Below are 12895 nucleotides of genomic sequence, written 5' to 3'. Positions count from 1 at the left end.
TTTCATTAATAACATGTGCAAATTGTCTGGATCAGCACTCCACAGTCCTTGACTTGCTTACATGTTTTGGAACTAAAAGATCTGCCTCCTGTGTATCTGCCCCCATTTTAATTCTTGAGTCTTATGGGACATCTGTTCTGATGTCCCTTTCACTATACTCAGCCAGATGACCACCGCTTCAACGTTTGGGATCAGTGTTTCCTAGTTTCTATATCTCATCTTATCTTACAACATGGTTACTTTTAACATATGTTAATATAGACTTGGCTTTGATACTCAGTGACACAAGCATCCTCTATTTGCCAGTTTTTAGTACAAGTGAATCTTTACTGTATGGAAATGTTAAGATAAAATAGCAATTACGTTTTTTCTTTTTTATTAGAGACACGTTAGAGATATATCCAATCTGGTAGTCCATTAAATGAGAGTTACACTTAAATATTTTAGTTCTTTTAAAGAAAAAATTCTCCGCGTGCTATTTGGGAAAACCTTCATTGCCTAAAGACCCATTTGCATAATTAAGGCAGATGATGATGATCTTTATATACATGCACACACACACACTAATAAGTTACTAATTTCTTTTGTTTTCAAACATCATCTCAGTGGACTGTGAACGGACAACTGAGGGTTGGGTTTTTTACCACCAAACTGGTTCCTTCAGGCTCAGAGTTAACATTTGACTATCAGTTCCAGAGATATGGGTAAGTATTGTTTCTACTAGTTTTGCTGCTTCTGTTGGGGAAATAGGCTGTTCAGATATAAGGATATAAAACTTTAATATGAATTACTTAAAAGTTATATTTACTCTCAACTCTTATCTATAAGATATTGTTTTGGTTTTGTGTGTTTTTCTAATGTATGACACTTCTGACCCTTAAGGGATGTTGTACAGGAACTATATAATTTTCTCCTCAGCCTCATACTATCTACTTGTATAATTATATTTCTTATGTAATTCTGAAAAACTTTATTATAGACATGCCAACTCTGTGTGTCTGAAGAGAATAGTACAGTATTATAAATTACTCTGTATCCATTAGTCAGCATTAAAAGTTATCAACTCATAACCAGTCTATTTCATCTGTACCATTTTGTACTCTTAAATATAATTGGTTACCTAGTTCTGTTTCCTAAAAACAGTAACTGATGCAATAGCAAAGACTGCCTAAACAAAAAGTGTGGGAGTTCTTATTAACACTGAAGCATTAATAAAGATACTGAGGAGGTTTGAAGTATATTATGTAAAATCCATGTGTTCCAATGACTATTTAAAAATAAAACTACAGGCTGGTTGCGGTGGGTTATGCCTGTAATCTCAGCACTTTGGTAGGCTGAGGCGGGCAGATCACGAGGTCAGGAGTTTGAGCCTGGCCAACGTGGTGAAATTCCATCTGTACTGAAAATACAAAATTTAGCTGGGCGCACACTTATAATCCCAGCTACTCTGGGATAGTTTGAACCTGGGAGGTGGAGGTTGCAATGAGCCGAAATCGCACTGTTGCACTCCAGCCTGGGTGACAGAGTGATTCCGTCTTAAAAAAAGAAAAACAAACAAACAAAACCCCAAAAATTACATTAGGGCCGGGTGTAGTGGCTCACGCCTGTAATCCCAGCACTTTGAGAGGCCGAGGCGAGCAGATCATGAGGTCGGGAGTTCGAGACCAGCCTAGCCACATGGTGAAACCCGTCTCTACTAAGAATATAAAAAGTAGCTGGGTGTGGTGGTACATGCCTGTAATCCTAGCTACTCCGGAGGCTGAGGCAAGAGAATTGCTTGAGATCGTGCCACTGCACTCCAGCCTGGGCAACAGAGCAAGACTCTGTTTTGAAAAAAACAAAACAGGGCCGGGCGCGGTGGCTCAAGCCTGTAATCCCAGCACTTTGGGAGGCCGAGACGGGCGGATCACGAGGTCAGGAGATCGAGACCATCCTGGCTAACCCGGTGAAACCCCGTCTCTAGTAAAAAAATACAAAAAAATAGCCGGCGTCTGTAGTCCCAGCTACTCGGGAGGCTGAGGCAGGAGAATGGCGTAAACCCGGGAGGCGGAGCTTGCAGTGAGCTGAGATCCGGCCACTGCACTCCAGGCTGGGCGACAGAGCGAGACTCCGTCTCAAAAAAAAAAAAAAAAAAAAAACAAAAAACAAAACAACAAAAAAAGCTATATTAGTCAACCAATTCATGACTTTGAAGACTAGTTTAGAAAAGGAAAAAAAATTAAGCATTTAAACATGTATTCTGCTTTTCTCAAGTGACTTCCGCTTTAGGTTAAACCAAATAGTTGATGAGAGGAAGTTCTTCTTTGTACAGGTATTCCAGTTAATAAATGTAGTAGTAGGGTGAGCTGTGGTGGTGCACACTTATAGTCCCAGCTACTCAGGAGGGTGAGGTGGGAGGATCACTTGAGCCTAGGACATGGAGGCTGCAGGGAGGCATGACCTTGCTACTACACTCCAGCCTGGGCCATAGCTCAAGACCCTGTCTCAAAAAACAAAAACATAAAACTAAATTAAGTAGTAAAAATATCACCATTTTGCAACACTTAGTAAGGTATGGGTCTTAAACAGTGGTCATTAGTGGCCACTAATATCAGAAAAAGACAACTAATGCGTGCCTCATAATGAAAGAACACAACATTACCTTTGAAACAATCTATCTTCTTTGGGTCTTGAGGACCAGTGACCTATACAAGATACTTTCTGATTATTAAGAAACCAGTACAGTTAAAATATTGGAAAATGTAAGTAAGGCACAAAACCCTAAAAGTTTTTATTTTATTTTTTTCAGATTATACCTATATCAATTAGTAGCTTTTGGTGTTTATGCTAGAAAAGCACACAGCTGCAGAGTTCCCTGAATATTTTAATTCTTTTAATGCTACCATATAATGAGGTTTTAATTGCTGTACACTGTTCAGTCTGGTGACAGTTACCAGACTTCTGGCAATGAAGGTCTTTTACATACTCCTTCACATTGTTTCATACATGCTTCATGTCTTAAACATAGTGAACTCTGAAACTGATGATCTGATTATAATCTAGGACAAATGCCAGATGGTTGTTTCCGATTCTGTCTGCTTCTCTTGTCAGATATTCAGGGCATGAATGCAGACCAGGTTCTGTGTTGGGCTCCATGTTTTTGCCTCTGTGCTTGTATTCTCTCTGAGGGAAAGAAAAGTGGAAATCAAGTGCTGTTTGGGAATTCCTGCTCTACTTATTGAACAATTCATTTTTATCCCTCTAATTGCTACTATCACATCCTAAATCTATCAGTTTACTATTAGAATACTCAATTTTTTTTTTTTTTTTTTTTTTTTTTGAGACAGCGTCTCACTCTGTCGCCCAGGCTGGAGTATGGTGGTGCAATCTCCGCTCACTGCAACCTCTGCCTCCTGGATTCAAACAATTCTCGTGCCTCAGCCTCTTGAGTAGCTGGGATTACAGGTGTGCGCCACCACGCCCAACTAATTTTTGTGTTTTTAATAGAAATGGGGTTTCACCATGTTGGCCAGGCTGGTCTCAAACTCCTGGCCTCAAGTGATCTACCCGCCTTGGCCTCCTAAAGTGCTGGGATTACAGACATGAGCCACTGTGCTTGGCCTAGAATACTCAATGTTTTCCTCAGGTAGCTCTGATCACTGATAAATGCCAGACGTGGTTTCTTCCAGGCCCCTGTAAACTTAGGCCTGTATTCTTTCCCACCATTCTTCCTTACCTCCATGGCTACATTTATTTTTTTCTGTATTTGTTATTATAGTGCCTCATCCTTACGTGATGATTACTTTTTTTTTTTTTTTGAGACAGGGTCTTGCCGTGTTGCCCAGGCTGGAGTGTGGTGGCATGATTTGGGCTTGCTGCAACCTTTGCCTCCCAGGTTCAAGCGATTTTCTTGCCTCAGCCTCCTGAGTTGCTGGGATTACAGCCATGTGCCACAATGCCTGGCTAATTTTTTAATTTCTAGTAGAGATGAGATTTCACCATGTTGACCAGGCTGGTCTCAAACTCCTGCCTCCCAAAGTACTGGGATTACAGTTGTGAGCCACTGTGCCTAGCCATCTTTTAATAATCAAATGTTTCCTTTTAAGTATCCTATATTAATCATTTTATATCTGCTTATACTAATGCATGTTTGTTCTATGTGCCAATTAAACATTTACATATAAGTAATAGTTCTCTGAACTATTGAAGCAATTTTGTTCTTAATCCATGTATGTATATGATCTCTTATTTTCATATTAGTAGGTATTCTCATAAAATGGAAAGATTGTTTATTTCTTGGCTAGTTTTGTCCTCCCAAAGAAAGATGATTGGAAAAATAATGAATATTTTTAAAAAGGAGTTTTCAGACATTTCTATTAGTAATAGCAGACTTGTTGGAATCTCTTCAAGTTATGGTTTTTGTTTTGTTTTGATTTCCTTTAGACTGGTATGACTTTTGTGTGTAATTGTTTTATTGCCAATAGTTTTGTATGGTTTACTTCCACATAGCTGACTTCTTTCCTATGCTCTTTGAACAGAAAAGAAGCCCAGAAATGTTTCTGTGGATCAGCCAATTGCCGGGGTTACCTGGGAGGAGAAAACAGAGTCAGCATCAGAGCAGCAGGAGGGAAAATGAAGAAGGAAAGATCCCGTAAGAAGGATTCAGTAAGTTTGCATTCTTCTTTCAATTTTCACATTAAAAAATTTAAAAAGCGAGGTGGCTTTTCTGATTGAAGGTTATAAAGTCATACTACTGCCACCAGCCACCAGAGAAATCCAAGATCAGATGAGTTGTTACCAGAAGAGATGCAGTTGCTATTTTTATTTCAGATTCATAGAGATTGGAATTGGGTACTGAGAACTATTAAAGTATTATTGAAAACACCTGGACTAATAGTTTTTCAGATTCTTTAAAACTCCTAAGTACAAGTAAAACATATCTTTTCTCCCTGATAGCTCACTATGTCTGCTGTACATTTCTAATCCCTTGTTATTGGTTTGTCTTTGTTTGGTACTCTAAACTTTGAGTGTTCTTCAAATCTCTGAAAACCCTCTTTTGAGTGTGAGAAAAGTTTTGAGAGGAAATAGGTAACCTAAGGCTGAAACAGGAGTAGTCACAGATGCTCTTTTTATTTAATGAAACAGCAGTTGATAGCTTTATTTTGTACCCCGTCTTGCCTGAGTTACTCCTGGGATGGGGATGGGGTTCTTGGTGGGGAGTATCCTGTTACTAAGGGGACTATCAACTGCGAAAAGGACTTTGTGTTTAAAAAAATATTCTCCTCCCTTTTTTGAGGATCCCTTTGCTAGAGCACTGTTTTTCAAAAGTGTGATCCTCGGATCACTTTCTTTAGAACCACTTGGCTGGATCCATAGTAAAAATGCACATTTTTGGGCCAGACCCTAGACCTGTGAATCTTAGTGGAAGGGCTGAGAAAATCCCCTTGTGATTCTTTTGCAGTTAGCTTATTCCTGGACTTTTCAGGAACTTAGTACTCATGAGAACTATAGATGACAGCAATTTTTCTGTTTAGATGGGGAGATAGAAGAAGACATGAGGGAGGTGATAAGAGTATAATGGTTAAAAGGTAACATCAGTTAAGCACAAATTAATTTGAGGGAATTAAGTATTAAGAATCTGAAACTGTAAGAAGATACAGATAATAAAAAGCATTGGAAAGGTCCATTTAGAAAAAGCAGAAAAGGACAGTTTATATAACAAACACCTATATTTGCACCACCCATCATGAACAAATGCATTAGAATGTCATGTGTTCTTTAGCTCTTTCTTTCTCTCTTTCTCTCTCTTTTAAAAACTGTATACATTTTCAAATGGTTTGGCTTTGGTTTTTTTGAGACAAGGTCTCGCACTGTTCCACAGGCCAGAGTACAGTAGAGTGATCACAGCTTACTGCAGCCTCGAACTCCTGGCTCAAGTGATCCTCCCACCTTGGTCTCCCAAAGTGCTGGGATTACAGGCATGAGCCACAGTGCCAGCCCTTTTTTTTCCTTTCTTTTTTTTGAGGCAAAGTCTCACTCTGTTGCTTAGGCTGGAATTCAGTGATGCATTCATAGCTCACTGCAGCTTCAAACTCCTGGGCTCAAGTGATCCTCTCGCCTTGGCCTCCCAAAGTGCTGGGATTACAGACATGAGCTACCACACCCAGCCTTCACCCCTCTTTTTATTTAGCATATATAGTGTAACTTTATGCCAAGCACTTTTCTAAGCACTTGATGTATTAGCTCACATCACATATAAGCTTAAGTGAGATGTATTCTCACAATAAGCTTATAAATTAGGTAATGATTTTTCCTTTGTTACAGATAAGAACACACTAAGGCACAGAGAGATTATAGTGTCACCCAACTAGGTGATGGAAATGAACTCCAATCCAGCATCTTGTCTCTGCTCTTAACCATTGTGTTAAACTACAGTCAAACTGTAGAGTGCAGTCCCCTCCTACCTCTGAGGCAACTATGGCCATAACAATAAATGCTTCTGTGTTTTGGAACATATTGAATTGTTTTGTGTAACGTTTTAAAAGTTTTTATAAATGGTAAAATATGTCTGGGCGTGGTGGCTCTTGCTTATAATCCCAGCACTTTGGGAGGCCGAGGCAGCAGGATACCTTGAGCCCAGGAGTGCGAGACCAGCCTAGGCAATATAGCAAGACCTCATCTCTATTAAGAAAAAAAGAAAGAAGAAGAAACAATATAGTATATATGTATTTGTGTGCATTTTTTTACTCTTATTTTTTAATTTGATCTGAATTCATATATGTAGATGAACATTTGTTTCTAACTGCTGTAATGTTTTTCTTTTTTTTCCTCAACTTCTGCATGATGGTCATTTGAAATTTTTTCATCATATAGCAGTTTATTGACATATTTTCCTACTGATGAATATGAATACTTATATGTTTCCAATTTTTGCTCTTAATATCTTTTTTTTTTTTTTTTTTTTTGAGACGGAGTCTCGCTCTGTAGCCCAGGCTAGAGTGCAGTGGCATGATCTTGGCTCACTGCAAGCTCCACCTCCCGGGTTCACGCCATCCTCCTGCCTCAGCCTCTCGAGTAGCTGGGACTACAGGCAACTGCCACCATGCCCGGCTAATTTTTTTGTGTTTTTTAGTAGAGACAGGGTTTCACCATGTTAGCCAGGATGGTCTCGATCTCCTGACCTCATGATCAGCCCGGCCTCCCAAAGTGCTGGGATTACAGGTGTGAGCCACCCGGCCTTTGCTCTTAATTTCAAAGTTAATATCTTTGTACATGTCTCTTTTGCACATGTTTCTTTAAGATTTATCTATGGAAGTGTAGTCACTGGGTCATACCTAGTCTGTTAGCTTTCTTTACTTGACTACAGGACATTTTTCTTTAAACTCCATTAAATTGCTTTTGTTGTTAACTCTTGTTTCATATAATTGGTGGTTTACCAGAGCAACCACAAAATAGTTATTAAACATGTTGACCTAAACTAGTATCTCCATAAAAACTTTCCAGGCCAGGCGTGGTGGCTCACGCCTGTAATCCCAACAGGCGTGGGATTTGGGAGGCTGAGCCAGGAGGATCACAAGGTCAAGAGTTCAAGACCAGCCTGGCCAACATGGTGAAACCCTGTCTCTACTAAAAATAAAAAATTTGCTGGGCGTGGTGGTGGGTACCTGTAGTCCCAGCTACTCTGGAGGCTGAGGCAGGAGAATTGCTTGAACCTAGGAGGCAGAGGTTGCAGTGAGCCAAGATCACACCACTGCACTCCAGCCTAGGCTACAGAGCAAAACTCCATCTAAAAAAAAAAAAAAACTTTCCAATGGCTATTTCCTATTTTCAAAACTTATAGAATAAACACATTTTAAAATTAATTTATTGATGAGAAGTGACCTTATTATAGATTAAGAGGTGGTATTATATCTGTATCATACTTCCGTTAGGTGACTTTTTACCTTTCTGAGAAGATTTAAGGATAACTCCGAGGAGCTAAGGACTAGATATTTCTGTCATTGGTTGATTGTTTGTATTCAGGTAATAGTGTGTCAATTTCAGGATAGGTCTTGGTGCCTACGGACTGAATTAGAGGTAACTTGTATCAAGTCATTCCGTAGGCTACAGTCATTGGTTGCTCCAGATACAAATTTGAAGTTATTCTGGAACAATGATGTTTTACATGAAACTTTGCCCAGATAAACCCAGAATGACCCAGAATGAACCTAGGTTCCTAGAATGATGTGAAAGATCATTTGCCCTTGACTCTAATGCAGAGGTTAACTCTACTTTTAATTTCACTTGGGTTATCTCCTGCGGAAATTCCTTTTTTGCATGCCTAGATTCTGAGTTTTGGTCAGTTACAGTTGAGCAGAATCACAGAAGCAGAATCACAGAATTCAACTGTTTGAACTCACAAGATTGAGCCTTGGGAATTTCTTTGGGTAAAGGATGCCATGGAAAGGACAAGGTAGCTAGCAGTTCAGAATGCAGTTTTGCATGTATAAACTGTTGACAAGAAGATGTTAATAATGATTGCACTGTAATCCACATCCCTCATGCTACCCCTTGATTGCTAAACATTTTTTATCCTTGTTCTTATGATTGCATCTGAATATAGCTTATTTCCTTAACGAAACTATAAGCTCTTCCAGGACAGGTGATTATCTTCTTTGGCTATGTCACACACTTGGTACTTACTTACTTGATGGAAGTATAATGAGTCCCTACTATGACCTGATGTTATTTGTAGTTTATGGTACGAACAGAAAATAGTCTGAAACTTCCCTTAGTCTCTATTGTTTGAGTTTTTGAAATAAATTAATAATGATTTATGTAATAAAGAGGGTGAAAAGCCACCTGAGTGAGAGGAAATACTTACTTTCAACTCATAACAAATGAATACTACTATCCAGAATATGCATAATGAGTGTAACCAGTATCCTATTAATAAGAAAAGAACAGCCAGCACAAAAGAAAAATAGACAACTTCCAGAGACACTTTACTAATTCAAATAGCCAATAAACATGGAAAGCTGTTCAACCTTATTAGTAATCTGGGAGTGCAAATTAAAATTACTCTCACCAGATTGATAAAAATTAAGTTCCATGATACATAAGAACAACAGATCTCATACACTGTCAGTGGGGAGTGTAAATGGGGGACAACCACTTTTGAAAATGCTTTAACATTATTTACTGAAGTTGAAAGAACATATGCCATATGAGCCAGCAGTTCCTGGGTGTATAAGCAGAGAGCCTAGCTATAATGTATATTAGAAGTCACAACAGCATTGCTTATAATATCAAAAAGTAGAAATTACTCAGATATCTATTAACATAAGAATGAGCCAGGGGCGATGGCTCATGCCTGTAATCCCAGCACTTTGGGAGGCCAAGGCAGGCGGGTCATCTGAGGTCAGGAGTTTGAGACCAGCCTGGCCAACATGATGAAACCCCGTCTCTACTACAAATATAAAAATTAACCATGTGTGGTGGTGGGTGCCTGTAATTCCAGCTACTCGGGAGGCTGAGGCAGGAGAATTGCTTGAACCCAGGAGACGGAGGTTGCAGTGAGCCGACATGATGCCACTGCACCCCAGCCTGGGCAACAGAGTGAGGCTCAGTCTCAAAAAAAAAAAAAAAGGATAAATTATAAAAGAAATAGTCATGAAAATAAACTGGCTGCATACAATAACATGGATAACTCTTAAAATGTAAGTTTGAGTGAAAGAAGCATGACAAAATATTTTGTCCAGTATGATTTCATTTCTATAAAGATGAAAAATAGATACAATTTTATATACCTATGTAACAAACCTGTGTGTTCTTGCACATGTATCCCAGAACTTAAAGTAAAATTAAAGTAATAAGGGAGCAAGGACAAGAGTGAACCTTTCATTTCAAATAAAGTTAGCTTCCATCACTAAAAAAAAAAAAAAAAGAAATTTTAATATTTAGGAATTTGCATGTGGATAGTAAACCTATCAAGAAAATTGAAGGCCCGTTTCTTAAAATATTAGGATAAGTTATCTCTAAAGCACAGGAAGAGTTGCTGTTATAACTAGGAAGGGGTAGGTACATGGGGCACTGCAGGAATGTTGGCAGTATTCTGTTTTTAAATTTACCTGGATGGTGGCTATATGGGTGTTGCTCACCTGTTTATTAAACCTGTTTACTAATTGTTTATATATTTTTCTGTATATATATGTATACTGCATACTGTATGTTGTATTCCATCAAGAAGTATTTAAAATGCTACTTAGACCTCTTAGTGCCAAAAATATTCAAGTAGTAAAAAATAATATTTTGCAATGATTAGGTACTCAATAAATTTTCAAGTACTGTAGAATTGTGCATATATATGCACTATATAGAGTAAATACATATTTACTCTATATAAATTAATTATATTTAAACATATAAATATATTTAAGATATAATTTTCCAATTATCAATATTTTAAAAATATACCCTAATCATTCTAACATTTATGTTTACTTTTAGTTACTTACCTCATATTCTTGGATGATGTTGACCCATACATAAAATCTAGTACTTTTAGCAAATGTAATTTAATTGAAAGGAAGGGAGACAAACTCAGTCTTCCCACCTGTCTCTCCCAGGTACCCTAAAAGTTACTGCACAATTGATTGCTATGCTTGAGCACCCAAAATTAGGGGAGCTGTATTATCACCACTGGAATTGGCATGCATTTATATGTATGTGTGGTATAGTACAACCACTGATGGCTGTTCAAGGGTTATTCGTCTTTATTTTGTTTGCAAAAATTAATTTATACTGCAGTTTCTGCATTTTTACTGTTTCTTTTTCTTTAGTTAGAACGTTATTTTCTTTATATCCTGGAAATGCCTTATTACAATATCTATTCAATAAATGTTATTGAATGAATGTAAGTAACATAATTTAGCTTTATCTCAGAGTTTTAAACAGTCATAACATACCTAATTTTAAAAAGAAAATACATCTTTTTTTTTTTTTTTTTTTCCTAAAGACAGAGTATTTTGTTCTGTTGCCCAGGCTGGAGTGCTGTGGCATGATCTTAGCTCATTGCAACATCCGCCTCCCAAGTTCAAGTGATTCTCTTGTCTCAGCCATCTGAACAGCTGGGATTACAGGTGTGCATCACCACACCTGGCTAATTTTTATTTTATTTTATTTTATTTATTTATGATGACAAGTCTTGCTCTGTTGCCCAGGCTAGAGTGTGGTGGCATGATCTTGGCTTACTGCAACCTCTACCTTCCGCGTTCAAGTGATTCTCCTGCCACAGCCTCCCAAGTAGCTGTGATTATAGGCACCTGCCATCATGCCTGGCTAATTTTTGTATTTTTAGTAGAGACTGGGTTTCACCATGTTGGCCAGGCTGGTCTTGAACTCCTGACCTCAGGTGATCCACCCACCTCGGCCTCCCAAAGTGCTGGGATTACAGGCATGAGCCACCGTGCCTGGCCTAATTTTTGCATTTTTAGTAGAGATGGGGTTTTACCATGTTTGCCATGCTGGTCCCAAACTCCTGGCCTCAGATGATCTGCCTGCCCTGACCTCCCAAATGCTGGGATTAGAGGTGTGAGCCACTGTGCCTGGCTAAAAATACCTCGTTTTTTAGTCCTGTTTTATTTACATCTCAAAACTCTGTCAAAATCTGTGTTGTGGCTGTTACAGTTGAGGGGGAAAGTAGAATTTTAAATCCCTTGAACTCTTCTAATACCATAGAATTTGGGACCCAGGAAAGCTTACTTTTAGGATATGCAAGGAAAAGATATCTTTAATGAAATTGTCTTTCTTGGATTAGGACAACTTTAAATTGGTTTTTCTGTTCATGTATTTACTCAGAAACTTAAATGGTATTGGAAATGAAAAAGAATGAGCCTTAAATGTACATTTTAGAAAGAAAAATGGTTTTGAGTTTCCACAGCCTCTCTCAGGTAGCACTTTATATTTTCTCATTCTTATTCTTTACCAGAATTTTCGAGTACAGTATGAAATAAAAATGTTCCGTGCCTTGCCTGAAATTACAGTAAGGTATAAATAGCTAGTTAAGTAAAAGAAAAAGTAATAGAAAATTTTCTTAAGATTCTTTCCTTTTAGTTTTGCTTTTCTCTGAATCATTTCATTGTAGACTTTCATCATTTCCTCCTAAGTTTTAATGCTATCTGTATGTCTTCTCCTTAGTCTCTAGCTTGTCTAAATTTGATTCTGTTATTGCCGCACAAATTATTCTCAAATTCCACTTTGGGCTGGGCACGGTGGCTCACGCCTATAATCCTAGCACTTTGGGAAGCTGAGGCGTGCAGATCACAAGGTCAGGAGATCGAGACCATCCTGGCTAACACGGTGAAACCCTGTCTCTACTAAAAATACAAAAAATTAGCCGGGTGTGGTGGCACATGCCTGTAGTCCCAGCTTCTCAGGAGGCTGAGGCAGGAGAATCACTTGAATCTGGGAGGTGGAGGTTGCAGTGAGCTGAGATTGCGCCACTGCACTCCAGTCTGGGTGACAGAGCGAAACTCCATCTTAAAAAAAAAAAAAAAAAAATCCACTTTGATCATATTATTCCCTTGTTCAGGATTCTGTTCAGGTTTTATCAAATTCAAGTTATTTTATGTTACATTGAGATCTTCTAATCTAACACCGGTCTTTTTTTGTTTGTTTGTTTGTTTGTTTTTGAGAAGGAGCCTCACTCTGTCACCCAGGCTAGAGTACAGTGGCACAATCTCGGTTCACTGCAACCTCAAGCTATTCTCCTGCCTCAGCCTCCCGGGTAGCTGGTACTACAGGCTCCCGCCACGCCACCCAGCTAATTTTTGTATTTTTATTAGGAACGGGGTTTCACTATGTTGGCCAGGCTGGTCTTGAACTCCTGACCTCAGGTGATCCACCCGCCTCAGCCTTTCAAAGTTCTAGGATTGCA

General features: G+C 38.6%; 1 protein-coding gene across 18 annotated transcripts in view; it reads left to right on the top strand.

Moving 5' to 3' along the window:
- Positions 1-12895, top strand: part of SETD2 (SET domain containing 2, histone lysine methyltransferase) — a 153442-nt gene that overhangs the window by 65512 nt on the left and 75035 nt on the right. For all 18 annotated transcript variants that reach the window (XR_010584720.1, XR_012431085.1, XR_012431083.1 and 15 more), the window contains 2 exons: positions 607-704; positions 4518-4644. Coding sequence is in view for 10 of the 18 variants with exons in the window: in XM_065539431.1 (XP_065395503.1) it covers positions 607-704; positions 4518-4644 (225 nt within the window). In the remaining 8 variants the exon portion in view is untranslated. The remainder of the gene's footprint in view (positions 1-606; positions 705-4517; positions 4645-12895) is intronic.

This window comes from Macaca fascicularis, chromosome 2 (assembly GCF_037993035.2).
Source record: "Macaca fascicularis isolate 582-1 chromosome 2, T2T-MFA8v1.1".
In the NCBI taxonomy this organism is placed as follows: domain Eukaryota; kingdom Metazoa; phylum Chordata; class Mammalia; order Primates; family Cercopithecidae; genus Macaca; species Macaca fascicularis.
This window is presented reverse-complemented; position numbering and strand designations above follow the sequence as displayed.